The sequence below is a fragment of the Cydia splendana genome, chromosome Z, assembly GCF_910591565.1.
Source record: "Cydia splendana chromosome Z, ilCydSple1.2, whole genome shotgun sequence".
In the NCBI taxonomy this organism is placed as follows: domain Eukaryota; kingdom Metazoa; phylum Arthropoda; class Insecta; order Lepidoptera; family Tortricidae; genus Cydia; species Cydia splendana.
In genome coordinates this window covers 5,071,512-5,087,649 of record NC_085987.1, presented here as the reverse complement: position 1 = coordinate 5,087,649, position 16,138 = coordinate 5,071,512, and the positions used below count along the sequence as shown (strand labels likewise).

At 36.7% G+C, this 16,138-nt stretch overlaps 1 protein-coding gene and 1 long non-coding RNA gene across 7 annotated transcripts in view; one reads left to right on the top strand and one right to left on the bottom strand.

The window, feature by feature from the left end:
• The window catches only part of LOC134804314 (uncharacterized), a 538,216-nt gene that overhangs the window by 223,672 nt on the left and 298,406 nt on the right, over positions 1 to 16,138 (top strand). The window lies entirely within an intron of this gene.
• The window catches only part of LOC134804270 (rab GTPase-activating protein 1-like), a 111,507-nt gene continuing 100,032 nt past the window's right edge, over positions 4,664 to 16,138 (bottom strand). For 4 of the 5 annotated variants that reach the window (XM_063777253.1, XM_063777254.1, XM_063777250.1 and 1 more), the window contains 3 exons: positions 15,467 to 15,560; positions 11,816 to 11,929; positions 4,664 to 11,604 (listed from right to left, as the gene is read on the bottom strand). In XM_063777253.1, the coding sequence (XP_063633323.1) occupies positions 11,441 to 11,604; positions 11,816 to 11,929; positions 15,467 to 15,560 (372 nt within the window). In that variant the 3' untranslated portion in view covers positions 4,664 to 11,440. The remainder of the gene's footprint in view (positions 11,605 to 11,815; positions 11,930 to 15,466; positions 15,561 to 16,138) is intronic. The other variant, XM_063777251.1, reaches the window with a different exon arrangement.

Genomic DNA, 16,138 nt, shown 5'->3' with positions numbered 1-16,138 from the left:
TGAATCTCTGTAAATATATAAAAAAATGATAACTCTTATAATTTTCCTATATGATAATTTCAGATAAGAATTCTATCTTGTTTCATACTTTTTAGAGCGCGATTTGCAGTAGTCGGGTTTTAGTTTTTGAACTTATTTTTTATTTAATTAATTTTGGGGTCAAGATTTCGTTACTTACAATAATATTTGAAGTCACCTTTTAGTATGAGGGCGCCTTTAGTATGAGGCAGACTCTTTTAGTATGAGGGCGCCTTCGGCGCCCGGCTTTGGAAGGCGTACATCGTGCCTCGTACGTCGGGTTATGCCCGACTCTTTTAGTATGAGGGCGCCGAAGGCGCCCGGCTTTGGAACGCGTACAGCGAGCCTCGTACGTCGGGCTACGCCCGACTCTTTTAGTATGAGGGCGCCGAAGGCGCCCGGCTTTGGAACGCGTACAGCGAGCCTCGTACGTCGGGCTACGCCCGACTCTTTTAGTATGAGGGCGCCGAAGGCGCCCGGCTTTGGAACGCGTACATCGTGCTTCGTAACCTGCGAGGTATTCCCATAATAATTTTGGTTCTGATCTGATGTTGTAATCCATGAGGAATTGACGGAACCCCTAAATTTTTAAAGGCATTATTATGATTTCGGTATTTTCTAAAGTAACTCAAGCATTTCCTCCTGAAATCCACCAATTTCATGAAGTGCAACTGTAGCCTTCCCACGAGTTTGACACTACATATTCGCTAACTTCTTCGTAACTTTATATACATATACTTAACACATTTACTTAAAAAATGATAATATTTTATTTCATTCTTTTGTTTCCAAAATAACGACATATATGTAAAATGTGAAACGTTATTCGACTAAACATTGCTTAAACGAAACGATTACTCTGCCAAATGGAAATCGTCCAATAATAGTTCTGCGAATTTACACAGAAGCAAACTGAACGGTGTGTGAACCAAGAGTCTACGTAACGTTAGTTGACCAGAAGTTACATTGACAAATAAATGACTCTGCGTAACGATGTTCGGCGAATCGTTGTCGGCGAATCGATGATCTGCTAAAAGTTTATCGGAGAATCATTAGGTACCCATGTATAAGTTTACGATGAATTTTTATGACAACCCCCCACCCCATTTTCGTATGTTTTTCTCAACCATTTTTAAATTACACCCCTTCAAAGTTTTGTGGCACCAAATACGGGCGCACTTAGTAAATTAACAAATATCGGTAAAGAACTACATGACTGCATGACCTTGTACTGGGCTGCGATGTATTTCTTGATAGCCTGCAGGGACGAACCGCTTCTCCTTCAACTCCTTGATGGCGCTGTTAACCATCTCGGACGTCTTAGGGTGGTGTGGGCTTCGCCTTAGGCTTCTTATAAAACGGTGTCCGTCTCTTTCTATGCCGCGGAGTTAAAAAGTGACAGTTATTTTAAGTAAGTAAACTCGTAAAAATGCACATAAATCCTCCATTTTAGGAATTTCGTAAGAATGTCCGTATTGTCCGTGTACGGTAACGGTAACAATTATAAAACATGTCAAATAAACACATACTTACCGTTTTCACTTCACACGGCAAGAGAAAACGATTGTCACTTAAGTACGGTCGGCGACAAAGCGGCGGCGGCGATAAGACAAATTATGCACCTTAATTCCTTTGCTATATGACATGACATGACTGTGTGTATTTTGATACAACACGTAAAACGTGCATGAGAGTTTGAATGACTTAAAAGTCACAAGATAGCCGCTGTAATAAATTCGTAGTTACGCTCTTTTTTTAAAACGACATCCATTTACGTGGGTAGAATACCAATTTCACCTGTCCAATGTGTATTTTGTCTCACAGTTTGCTTAATGAGAGAGTGAGACGCAGTGATTTAGGACCAAGATATTGGACATAAGTATATATTTGGAATGTGCCCAATATCTTGGTCCTATATATCCCTAACATGTTTATATATAATTATGTCTAGTAAGTACCCACTAGTTTACTTAGCAAGAAATTGTAATAAGTACCTACAAAGAAAATAGAGCGAATACTTCAATCGCTCTGTTTTATTACAATTACTATGGATATACATATGTTACGTAAATGTTCATGCCAAAATTCATGTAATTTAAGCATGTCATTATAATAATTATAGGTAATACATATTTATGGATCTTCGATTGTTTGGGAGCGGCATTTTGGCGGCGGGTTCGTGTGTCTCTTAAGCTGTTCTTACAATACATGTAAGGGTAGCTGTTGCAATCGCTTTCGGCTCAAGCGTGTCAGTGAAACTCGTGTAATATACTCCCTTGTACTTTTTTTTGCATTTCTTGTTTATTTGCCGCCGGGGAACAAAAGTCGCACATATACGGGAAACATTGACAGTCACCATTTTAGTGACATAACTTTTGTTAGACACAGACATATTAAATACATATATTAAATCGGGTGTTTTCTACGTCTCGTGTCATGTGTTTTCTGACCTGCTAGCATGAATTGCGTTCTCGCGCGCGACTGCGACTTCAAGTATGGACTCACCTGGTCCATTGACTTATATATCTCAGGACTGGCCTTACGGGCAATAAAATAGGGTATGAATGGGGCCAGTCCAGCGGTGTGACACCGCTACGACGTGATTAATTGATGAGTTCGCATCACGCACGGGATTGGTTGATGAGTTCGCATCACGCGCGCGATTGGTCGCAACTAGTTACGTTAGACTGCACAATTAGCTCGAATTCGTGAGTGACACCGCTGAACTAGTACCATTTTTAGTGCCCGTAAGGCCAGTCCTTAGATATAATACGCCAATGGCCTAGTCTACATCGGTCCGCCAACTCGTCCTCCCAGCTCCTCGATATCAGCGAAACATGCCGTTTTAATACACCTATTTAATAAGGCACCTACTGTTGTTACGTGTGGTGCTCTCCAGCTCGGATCCAGCCAGCTGAGGTCACAGTTCTCTGGGTGACTTGCTAACGCTCTCTAAGCAGAACAAGCAAGGTTAACAATTGTGTGTATTTTCTCACGTTATCATATATTACATTTGGTGGAACATGGTTCTGTCTTGTTGTAAATTAGCATACGATTTGGAACCTTGTGGTAATAAGCGAGTTATTAAGTGAAATGTTGAACCAGAATTTAAGTGAGTGATGTAAATAAATGTCGTATTACCTACGTTTCTAAGCTGAATGACTTAAGGCACCGTGAGTTCAGGTCGCAGCTCGCTAAGCACTGAGCGGACAGCCCAGCGCAGCGTGCCCAGGATCGCGGATGTCATTATTTTTTTATGAAAAAAAGTAATCTATGAGTTTGATCAAAAATCGTATTTGTAGACTTAGTAATTTTCATATTATTAGCTTTTGTGCAAAAATTTTTAAAAATATAATTGTGCGTTTTTTATGTTCGTGTTTTTTTACTATCGAGCGAAAGTTCTTTTTAATCAGATTTGCTTCGATTTTTTTTTAACTGCTGACTTAACCCTGAACCGTTACAGTCGACTCATTAATTCAAACCCGCGATAATTCGAAGTTATTACGAGTTCCCTAGAAAATCTCTTTATATTTCGAAAAAAATCAATACACTTTTAAGCACTTGGTAATTCGAACAAAAAAATCATCGCTACGTAACAAAACGACGCGTTAATTCGAACTCATAGGCGTCAAACACTTGACAATTCAAAGTTATCAGATTGCACAGGTACGTACCCTACATTTTAAGACATTTTTGAATTTCGAGTGCTCGCTTTCGTCACTCGAAAATCGGTGGAAAACAGCGTAATGCTGATTTTTGAAATACGAGCGATAGAAATTGGGAATCGGGTGGTATTGACCACTCGTTTTCAATTCTATTAGTAGAATTTAAATGCCGGGTACTGCAGATATTATTGAACGAAATACTCGAAACTCGAACGAAATCGAGCGGTCGAATTTCAAAAATCGGCTCCCGAGTTCATAGTTGCATGAGCACTAGGTATTTCTGATTTAAAAAAAGTTATTGAAGCAAACTAATATTACAGACTTTTTCCGAATGCCTAATAATTAATTCACATTATATAATATTATGTGCATGTAAATATTTACCTCTAACCTTTTGATTATACTCAATAATTCGAACTTTCATATTTTTTCTCTCAATAATTTCGAACCATTTGATATTTCAAACTCTCGATAATTCGTAATATTTTAAAAGTGCCTTGAGTTTCGAATTAACGAGAGTCGACTGTAATTATTTTGCTGATTGCAAGCTACTACTAGCGCCATCTAGTTCTGTAGTGTAACTTCAAGTTCATCTACTCCACGCTAGATGTCGCCACACAATAGCCCCATGTTTTACTACTCGCCGCTAGATGTCCAGCGCTGTCGTTATATTTTCGACTATTACATACAAAACGTATACTCGCTCCATTTTCTTTGTGTCAATTTTTAACAACCAAAACTTACTAGATATGTGATACGTAAATGTTCATGTCACGTTTCATGTGATTTAAGCATGTCATCATGTCATGTCATTAACGAGAGCGTAACTATGATTGTATGGGAGCGACAATTTGGCGGCGGGTTCGTGTGACTTACGGCCGAGCCGTTAGTGGGATTTTTTTTACTAGCTAGGACTGTAGGTCAAGTAACATATCATTTAAGGGTACCTATTAAGACAAGATAAAGAAAAAAAAAACAAATATTTGTAAAATGTTTATTTCCATAAAGACACTAAAACAACACTTGTCAGTGAATACAGCTCACTCTAACGTCATTGTCTAATGCTTTTGCATACTTATAAAGCTATACGTAGATTTATATAGCTTACTACTACAACGTATCAAGCGATCCCTAGATGCTAGGAGCTTTCGAACCCTAAAAATATTATCTTGGTTTGATAGTGAGTCATTTCGAATGATGATAATATTTTAAAGGTCAAATATCGCTCAAGTTCACGGTTACATTTTGAAATTGTCTAATATTTTGACTTTGACAACTAAAGTTTTCACCAGAATATTTTCAATGTTTGTTTGACATAATAACTTATTACTGGAATATTCAAAAATAACCGATTCACGTGAGTTATTCTAGGGAACAGTTATTAAAGTAAAACACAAATCATAAATAGGGTAGGTAGTAAACTTAGCCGAAACTTTGGACACGGTTAGACATTGTGTAGAGGGTTACAAAATGAACTGATAGTTCACTGATAGTATAGAAAAAAGGTATGCGTATTATAAAAAGGGACTTTAGGTGTAGCTCAGTCACCGTTTTAAATATACTCTATTCCAGATGTAGTGCATAATTGTTTTCCTTCGCATTTTCTCGGAAACGTTCGTATTTGGCATGCTACTTCGATCAACCTCAGTACTTTTTGTACCGTGACTGACTGAAATAGCAAGACACGTTCGTATGTTTCCGTGAAAAGACGAAGGAAAATAATTATGCACTACATCTGTACACATTTTGCAAAGTATGTTTACGACAAATACGATGTTATTACACGGAATGACACATACAAAATCCTTTTAAATACGCATAATGTAATTAAAATATCCAATTTAAAAAAGCGCTCAAAAAGTTCTTGTCACAGACTCAAATTTAATCACAATACTTATGATCCATGTCAAGTTATTTTTGAGCGCTTTCGTAATGTAAATGTTTTGAAAAATTGTTACCAGTTACGGCCAGTTTTTACCACATAAATAATTACAACACAAAAAGCAATAGAAAATTATTAATTAATCAATACCATTTAATCAGTGCAACAAACATAATAGCTCTTAATATCATATAGAGATCATTTAGTCTCCAAGAGTATAGGCAATTTAGTAAAAGCCAAATCTCAAAATAATACAATTTTCATAAGACATTAACTTACATAATCATAAGTACGCTACGCAAATAATGTTCTACTAGTGAATGTTAGTAAATACAAACGTGCAAGTTCCGAAAAGTTACAAAAAATTTGGAAAAGTTATCGGAAAGTTACATAGGAAATTAAGGAAACTTTCATTTTGGAAACGAAAAATTTCGATCCCCATACAAAAATATGAGAAATTTCCTAAATATAATAATGTGTAAATTTCGCGATTTTGGAAACTTTCCGACAGTAAAACATTATTCGTAAATATGTTACATTACACGCATTTTTACTGGAATGTGTGAAAATGGCATTTGAATGTGGCATTAGTTTTATAATAATATATAACGTCATTTTCTTCAATGATATCCTTATACACCCTTTGAACGCCATACGTCGTTCATAAATTACACATGACAACTCTAGGCGTTATTGGCGTCCAAAAGGCAACCTCACAATTCTGTCAAAAAAACCAGTGTTATAAAGGTAGACCTCCACAGGGCCGCATCGCACGGAACGGATTTAGTATTCTTTGTATAGAAAGTCACACAAGTGGGCTGACGTGCGATGCATCCGATGCGGCCATGTGGACGTCTACCTTTAGCTTTAGGCAAATAATAAGCGCTATGCATTCTACCATATAGCTAATCGGCTAGCTTACAAATGTTTATTAAGCTCATGTAATTTGTATACTGTTTGTACTGTTCCACAATATCAAATGTAACAATTTAACAAAACTACACTGTGGCTAGTTCAATTTAAATACGCTAACACTATTCTAAATCTACAGTTTAACTCACGAATTTATGTTAGTGATGGCAAAAAGTCATACTCTTTGACCGTCAAAGAAGTCGACTGACGCGCGCGGCTACAACCCAATATAGACGTAGTGCATAATTGTTTTTTTATCGTATTTTCTTGGAAACGTTCGTATTTGTCATGCTACTTCAGTCAACGTCAGTACTTTTTGTACCGAGACTGACTGAAATAGCAAGACAGGTTCGTACGTTTCCGTGCTACATCTGTATCAACCTTCGTGCATTCCCACAAGGTTCACGATGACGCGCCGCGCATGATATAGGAGTGGAGTTCAAAGGATTAATAAGGATAAGATTAGATAGAGTCCGTCTAACGTAACTTTGCACGGACTTTATAGAACAAAATTAAAGTGTTATTATAAACGTCATATTATCATAGAAATTTGACATTAATGATGACAATTCCAAACTTTGCCATTGCAAATGCCATGCAGAGTTAGCTTGGTCCGACTCTAGTAAGATTAAAGTTAAAAGTGTTAAAACACGAGGCCAGAGAAAGTGAAGTCACAGGACAGCTATGGGAAGTTAAAACAGTCCTTAATATTTTTAATCAATTTTTCTTTTCAAGACATATTTCGAAAGTTTCTGGTGTGAAGTACGGTGAAGTGTAAAAATATTGGTGCATACAACTTACTCAAAAATATATCCCATAGTTCTTAATACGCTGACATAATAGCTATGGGACATTTTTGAGTATGATGAGTGCACCCATAATTTTTAGACTTGACTGTAGATCAGAAAAAAGAGTAAAAATACCATGACATGTCACGAAGACCGATAGCCGTGAGTTAAACTATAGAATTATATTATTATCTTGCAGCTATTTCGAACATACTTTAAAAAAGAAATAAAATTGGATGGAATTTGTATGTAATCGATAGCTACATTTTTACAATAAATCATTTTGGTGAAACTAAAAACTAAGGCGATGTGAAGAGGTGAGACACGTTATATGGCAGCGGTTACAAATAAGCCTTGTACAGTCCGCGGCAGAATCTGCTTCAAATGACCGCGCCAGTATATAGTTCGTTTTTTAGCATTAGAAAGAAGGTAAGCGATCTTGACATGCCTTTTAATTGAAAAACGCTTTTTAAAAATCATTAACTATTACTTATGAAAGCAGAAGAATATAAATGATCGTATTAGATTCATAATTGTTACATATTTGCCGTGACTTATTTAAAAAAAGTGTTTTTCAATTAAAATACACATCAAGATTGTTTACCTTTTTTCTAATGCTAAAAAAAACGAACTACTTATAGAGTTCTGGCGGCTTAGCACGGTCGCGTTTTTATCCCTTGTCACCATGCCTGTCACGTTCTAACAAGTATGTAAGTGCGAAAGGGACGCGCATAGTGATAGTCGATAAAAATGGAACCGTGCTGAGCCCGCTGATCATTTTGGGCATTCCGTCTGTGACTATATCATCTACTTGATTGTACAGTCAGCCCCTGAAAATATTGAGCATATTTACAACCTTGTCGCATACGAGTAGGTACATGATATAGGTAGATTTGCTCAACATAATCTTCGATCGACTGTCCTTACAGAGTTAAGAATTACACAGCTTGCTTTAAATCCTAGTATTAAACCTACTACTAAAACGATTTTTATATTGTGTATGGTCTTAGGTGTCTACATAAAGTGTCCGCCCGTCTCTGAAATATACTTATATACAGAGTATATAAACACCCTGTATACTACAGGACGCGGTTGTAGACACTCCGCTGCTCGAAAATCATACGCAGCGAAATCGATATGACATATCACACTAAATCGAAGAAAATAACATTCAAAATGCGGTTTTCATAATACAATCAGCAAATCATCAATTGACATTATTAAAATTTAATTATAATAGCGAATATAATTATTAAATATAAGTATTATCATGTCAATATCGTTAAATAATAGTTACTTTAGGTCCCTATTTTTTTATTTTCGATATATTTCTAGAAGATCGTTCGGATACCAAATTTATTCTTATCCAGTAGAGCAAACGATACATTTTACATATACAGACGCGAGGAATATATATAACTGCAAAGGGGTTAACTTGATTGCTAAAGTAATATCATATTTATAATAAAATTAATAAATATAGAACAGGTGCCCGCCACTTATTGATTAAAACATTTTAAGATATTTTAGTTATAACGTTATTTTTGTATGGCGTTACTGTTGTTAAAATACTACATTTTTCCCTCTAGCATTCAAGCAGTGATATAAGCAATGAGACAAAGGAATGCAGACCATGCCCTGCTTCGATATTATACCTTAACTCTAAGGTATTACGTACTAATATGCAATAAACATTGACGTGTTTATTCTATTTTTGGTACACTTTCTAAATAAGCCGATATAAATCTCTAGAGACATGAGATAATAAATTAATTATAATCAGTTAAAAATAGACCGACCGCAAAAGATAGCGACTGCGCTGCGTCATCTCAAATGCAGTGCATCTCGCTTGCACCAATATCAGTACGAGGGAGATGCGAGTTAGTTTAAGCAGTCGCTTACGAATGTGTCTGTGGTAAGGATACTTGTATGTGCAGATTTTAGAAATTAACTACGATGTATACGTTCAGTACATTTCTTGAATTAGAACAATACGATCTTTTAAACAGACCCTGTGTTCGTCATATTTTTTCCGGGTTAATCCACTTTGTATTAAATTTAGGATCTAATAAAAAAAATATATATATTCCTTTCAAATCCCAACCGGTATAATATGACATAAAACCAATCCTTTAAAACACAAGGGCCATACAAAAGTACCTAACCATTTTATCTTCGGCGTACCCCAAATTTCGCAATTCGTTATTATACTTATTATACACTACCACGATTCGACACACCACTTAATCCAAATATAAATAAATACGAGGAACACGTCACAACATACGTACGTACCTTCGCACGAAAGTAATGTCATTAAGGCGAGGTATCTACTTTCCGTATGATTTTTTCATGACATTTTCCCTTGATTTATACGCGTCAAAGTTTAATATGAAAATACAATTTTCGTTAGCTCCCTCTTAACTGACATCGGTAGCTTTTATCTCGTTGCAATATGATTTACCAATGGACATAGGCTCCCGGTGGTTGTCAACCCCTTTGACGTTTGAAATGACATTAGTTTCCGTGCAAAGCACCTTACATCTTACCATACCAAAGGCACTCGTGCTATGGCAATCTAAATAAATGGCCACACGTATCACACCTACAAGTGATGAAAGAGCCGGATTAGACTATCATTATTATTGATACTCGTATGAAAATACTATTGTGGATTTAGAAACTCAGATTTTGATGTTAACTATCGAGGTTGCAGGAAGCAAAGTTACATTCAGTTTCATTAGAGACACTGTTTTAGAGAATATTACATCTCATTCATAATTACTTTGAATGACAAGTGTTGAAAAATGCGGACTGTCAGCAGTCACGTAATAAGATATTGAAATATTATTAACGCATTCCTACTATAGTTTGGACAATTATAATCACACAAAAAAGAGAATACATAAAATTAAAGTATTGCTAACATAATAATATTGATGTGACGTAAACTTTCGCATACGTGAACCTTAACCTACATTACAATATAATAAGTGAATTATTCATTAATAATATCGATTAACATATATTAACAACGTATTATTGTAATACAAGGACTAGGGTTATGTGCACATTTATATATCCAATACATCTCCTACACACTTATAGCTACTTATAAAATAAATGTGGAGGCGCCACCATCAGTATTAATGACATCATTATTTACTGACGGTGTTTGACCCGCTAAAAGCTATGCAGATTGTTAGTAAAATACATGACATTGAAAATAAGTACTAAGCCTCGGTGTACCCACAACACGCAAGTACGAATTTCAATACAAAATGAATCTTATATCGAAGAGAATTAGTATCATATTTCAAGTGAATGTATTTTGAATGACAACCCGTTTTATCACTCCCGTGGTGAGATGTTCCGGTATCAAGATAGCGTTATCATGGACAACTCATTATCACAAAAAAAAAACATGCAGACCACACCCCCGTATTTTGCTCGTAAGTTGATTTGCGTTAACGAAATAAACTTAACTAAGTGTTTTTTTTTTAATCTAACGCGCTTGAAATTTGCGTGTTACCAAATATTAGACCACAAACTTAAGACAACGCTGTAAGTAAATGAAAACAAGTAATGAGAGAGTCTTGGTCACATTCGGACTTTTTTCGTTGACCTCGACGTAAAAAGGGTTTATTTGCCCTGATTCTCACCAGAAGGAGTTATAATGTAGTTGTTGTTTGAAAGGGTAAACTCGCTTGTTACACCGCTGGACTTGCGCAAGTAACCGCCAACGTTAAGGTTCTGCCACCGAAATGATATAAAAGTAACATCAGCCGGGCTGAAGGTGGCACCGAAATAAAAAAAAGAGCAAAACAATAAAACAGGGCGTATCACAAACTCTTTAACCCATGCACTGTCCGTCATGGGTACGCCTGTTCGCTCTAGGCTCGCGGGGGTATCCACAGTCATGGATTTCCGATTGGGGTTTTCGGGCATCCTTCTGGTGACCGCGGCAGCCGAATGCTTATGTGCCTCGATAGGTAACTAATATCCAAAAGGTGGTATAAAGTTTTCCAAAGAGTCGCCAACACGAGACATGATTTACTCGCTTGACATACCAAGGTTTTACCACCGAAATGATATACAAGTAATGTCACCCAATAAAGATACCACCGAAATTATAAAACTTAAGAGCAAAACTACCACGGCGCGTCACAAGCTCCTCAACCCACGGAGTGTCCGTCGTGGCTCCGCCTGTTGTCTTTAGGCTCGCGGGGGGTGTCCACGACCATGGAGTGCCGTTTGGGATCTTCGGGCCTCCTTCGGGTGACTACGGCGTCCGTCGGCTCGGACACGCGGCGGTCGAGGTTGGCATGCCCGTGGCCTGCTGGGGAAAGTTATATTATAACACTTTAAACTCTCGCGTTTTGTACACATATTTAATTACACAACCATTATATCGCGGTAGATCCGTTTGTGTAATTAAATATGAAAGTTACATTATATCTATGCAATCCTTTAGATATAATTAGATTGAGTTACGCGTCTTTTCTTTAAAGATTATGGCGTTAGTCCAGCCTCGGTTTGGTGGTACTCACCTTGTCCCTGGGAGCCCGTGAAGGAGCCCTGGCGCCGCAGGGGCTGCGCTGGTGCGTCAGTGGGCAGGTAAGTCTGGAAAGACGGCCGGTTCTGTGCCGCCTCCATAATGGATCCTGTGGAAGAAACAATATTAAATTAATAGATATTCGTCACTATATAAAAATTGCTGGTATTACCTTTTACACACCGACACTGATGAATGCTTATGCGTTATATTATCTCATCTTGAGTATAGGGATCATTCATATTCATACATGATTCTAATAGCATTCAAACTACATTACAATACGATTGGAACTAGATTCTTATAGGAATCCTAAAATAATACGTCATGGTCCTAGATATGCTGTGTTAGTGTGCTCTTATTACTAGGGTAATTCGCTATATTATAATTAGTATAAGACTTCAATAACTGGCCAGCCTTCAATAACTAGCCGCCTTATACTAAAATGAATTCTGTTTATAGGTGAACAGAATTCATTTTTAGTTTAGGGTGGCCAATTACTAAGTGGCCAATTAATGGCGAATTACCCTAAATGTTTTTTTTAATAGTCTGTGCTTATAAGTATAAATACGTGTATTTTTTCATTCGGTTCCCTAAAGTTACTTATACTCTGTGCACTTCACAAATCAAAGAGTAGACTGACTGTCTATGGTAAAATCGTGCCCTAATTTTGACAGGCGTTATACGGCGCCACTTGTTGTATGTAAATTACTTGTCAAACGTCTAATTTTGACAGTCAGAGTTGCTGCATAATGGATTTGACAGCCACATTATCTTTATCTGAGACATCTAAATCATCTAATACAATCAATTAATATTTAGTGTAGTATCAAAGAGAATTTGAAATAGAGGAATATTGTCAAAGTAGTGCTCGCATCGCTCGAAAAGATGGCACCATATCTGGCCTATCCTCGATGGCGTAGATGGCGATAATTTTTGACATTTAACAAATTTAACAAGACGTTTATCTCCAAATGGGCCGTTTCATGAATTTGAACCATATAAATAGAATGGTAAGTTTGCTTTTTAAATGTGCTTGTTCCGTGACTTGTCGGGGCTATTAGCAGTCAGCAGTATAGCCAGTGCATAAAGGAAGCAATACCTTTTGTTTAAGTTTAAAATATTACGGCTGGTGCCCGAAAAAATAATTTGAGATAATGCATACTATACAATGCATGTATGTTTAGTGAATGTTTATGTATTGTGTGAAATTAAAAGGTTCTCTGACTAATCGCATTTAAATATAACTCTTTTAACGAGACTACCATATCGTCACCCTAGTTTACAATCGTACTAATTCGACGAAAAATGTTGTTATAATTAGTACCATAGTGCGCAAAGACCACATTACGACCAAATTTTCCTCGTAATTAGTGCGATCGTGAACTAGGGTGTTATCATATATTCGAGCTGTGTCGTGTAGTAGGAAAACAAAAAAAAAAACAAAACATTTAATTTTATTCAGGTGAAATAAAAATAAATAAAGAGTACACGAAACGCTTTTATTTACATTTGGTAATTAAAAGAAAAGAAAAACCTTACAACTAATCTTCACTAATAATACAGTCACAGCACAAAATTTATTAATAAATAAAATCATAATGCAATTGTATATAAACAAATTAAAATTCTCCCTACTCAAGTAAATTAAACTTAACTTAATACAACCAAGAAAATTTAAAAACATTTTAAATAAATACAAAAAACGGACATGGTGCAAATTGTGAAGTATGGAGTGTAGAAAGAGCTTAGTGCCTATAATTTAAATAAATAAAATAAAAAACCCAGGTGGGGAGAGTGAAATACACTTTATGTTGCCCAGGGTAAGAACTGTTGACGATTCTTTAGAGTTCAGGTTCTGGTTGAACCTACTGCACCCTGCACCTTAAAATATTCGTATCACTTTCACTATAACTGTTACCATACTCCTAATCCTAAAACCTTGATTTAAACCTCTATACTTTTAGAAAAACATTATATATGTCGGAGAACGGCTCAATTGTGCCATCTATCGCCTTTAAGAGGCGTTTTATCACGCAATCATTGACAAATAGAGCAAACTAGGGTACACCTGAGTGGCGTTCGACGCAGTCCCGCCAAGCCGTCATAGAGTGCGCTATCAAAACAAATGAAATCCGGAACAATTGAAGTTATGCTGTCAATCTATCTTCAGGAGAGAACGAACGGGAGAAGATGACGTCTGTGGCGGTTCATGCGTCAAATCCACTGGTTTGCTTTGGATAAGATGTGTAACGTGTGCCATGATTTGTAATCAGTCTTGTGTAAAGACTGTGAGTTGAATAAAGTATTTCATTGAAAGCCCTCGTCTTCCACGACTGAAGGTTCTGATGTGCATCCGATAGTATGATACGCCCACGATTCCCGACATATATTTATATCACACTTTTTCACTTGGTTGGCTTCTATTATAAAATTCATCATCATTGTAAAATTACTCTTATGGTTATGATATGAGAATTGCATAATTATCGCACTGATTTATACAATACAAACTAGTCATTTAATATAAACCTTAACACTTTCACTATCAAGGTCACCAAGGTGTGTTAATTTTGTATTGGAAATGCGGCGCTTGGCGCTGAAAGTGTCAATAAAAAACCCTCAAAACGTCAGGGGAAAAAATAAATAATTCTAATAATTTTCTTAGCTAGACGCTGTTTGCTAAGTTCCTGTAATGCCTAAATAAAAACTGGTTTCCTACAAGATCCTAATTTGAAAACAGGCACATATAGACCTATCCTAACAGTATAAGGGCCACCCCACACAAATAGCGTCTCCCTAGCGTCGGCGTCTAGTCAACTCTATGGCTGCTGCTCGACGCAACGTTGGCGCAACTGCGCAGCGACGCCATTTTCCATAGCACTGACTAGACGCCGAAAGACGCTCAAAAGACTATAGTGTGGGGTGACCCTAAAGCCCTATTACACATTATTTTAATACTTACGTCTTAATTTCAATTTGGAAATTGACTATAATAAAGGTTAACTGGTTTCTGGACAAATAATATATTTACTGGTCAAATATTTAGGAACATGCATTTAGGAACTATTCAATCAGTCTTAATAAATGGATATTTTTTGGTAAAAATTAGATTTCTAACCTAACAAATATGAAAATATTCAAAAATCACAGCCGAAATTTAATAAAACAAAAGCCAATATAGATTGAACTATGGTTAATATCGGTAAGTGCGGCTGGCCTTCACATTGGGGTCTGTTTACACATTTGTTTAATGTTTATTACAAGTTTACACATTTGTTATAATGTGTAAACACTGTATAAATAAACACTATTTAATGTTGAACGTGACATAAGCGAAGACAGCCGGCATGTCCCAACCGAACAGCGCCACGGCTATGAGCGCGCACTCCAAATAAGTAATTATACTTTTTCTCAGTTTTTGTTTCCTACTGCGGTACATATGGTTGTTCTTACCGACCGTGCGAGCTATCTAAACTTTTATAGTGACTGTTCTAAAAACAAAGTGCATAAACAATAAACGTGACATAGGCGAAGATAGCCGGTATGTCCCAACCGAACAGCGCTACAGCTATGAGCGCGTACTCCAAATAATTATACCTTTTGTCAGGTTTTATCTTACTGCGGTATGTACAAATGTGCTTACCGAGCGTGCGCACGAGCCAGGGAGCGACGGTTTGCTTCTGGTTCATGGCGGATTGCACCTCGTTGAGGGCCGTGTTCAGCTGGTGACTTAGCTCCTGGAATAGGGTATTATACTGTATTTAAAATAAATTATTTTACACCATGCGTGAAATAAAGCAACACATAATTATTAGAAAAACACAGATAGGAGTTATTTTTAAACACAAGTTATATTTAATAAATCGGACAGAAATATAAAAAGTATAGTTGACCGTGACGTCACGATATAATGTTTGATATAAATTCCATATTAGCAAATCGTTTCGACAGTTCTAAAAAAGTAACTGATATGACTAGTAGGAAAATACCCTATTGTTCAAGATATACATATGTTAGAGCAATAGCCAATTGAACTGGTAGGTTTTTGTACAGAAATTATAAGGGGGTTTTGGATACATATGCATATAATACAAGCCTGAAATATTACAGATATCTTTTGCGAGTTCATTACTCGCAGCTATGCACCAGAATAGATCTATACAAGACTCGATTCTGCCCGCGACTTCGCCGATGATGATCGGTAAAAACTATTCTATGTTCTTACCCGGGCCTCAAAATATCTCCATTCTAAATTTCGTGAAAATTGGTTCAGCGGTTGAAGTGTGAGAAGGACCGTCAGACAGACCTCTGTCTT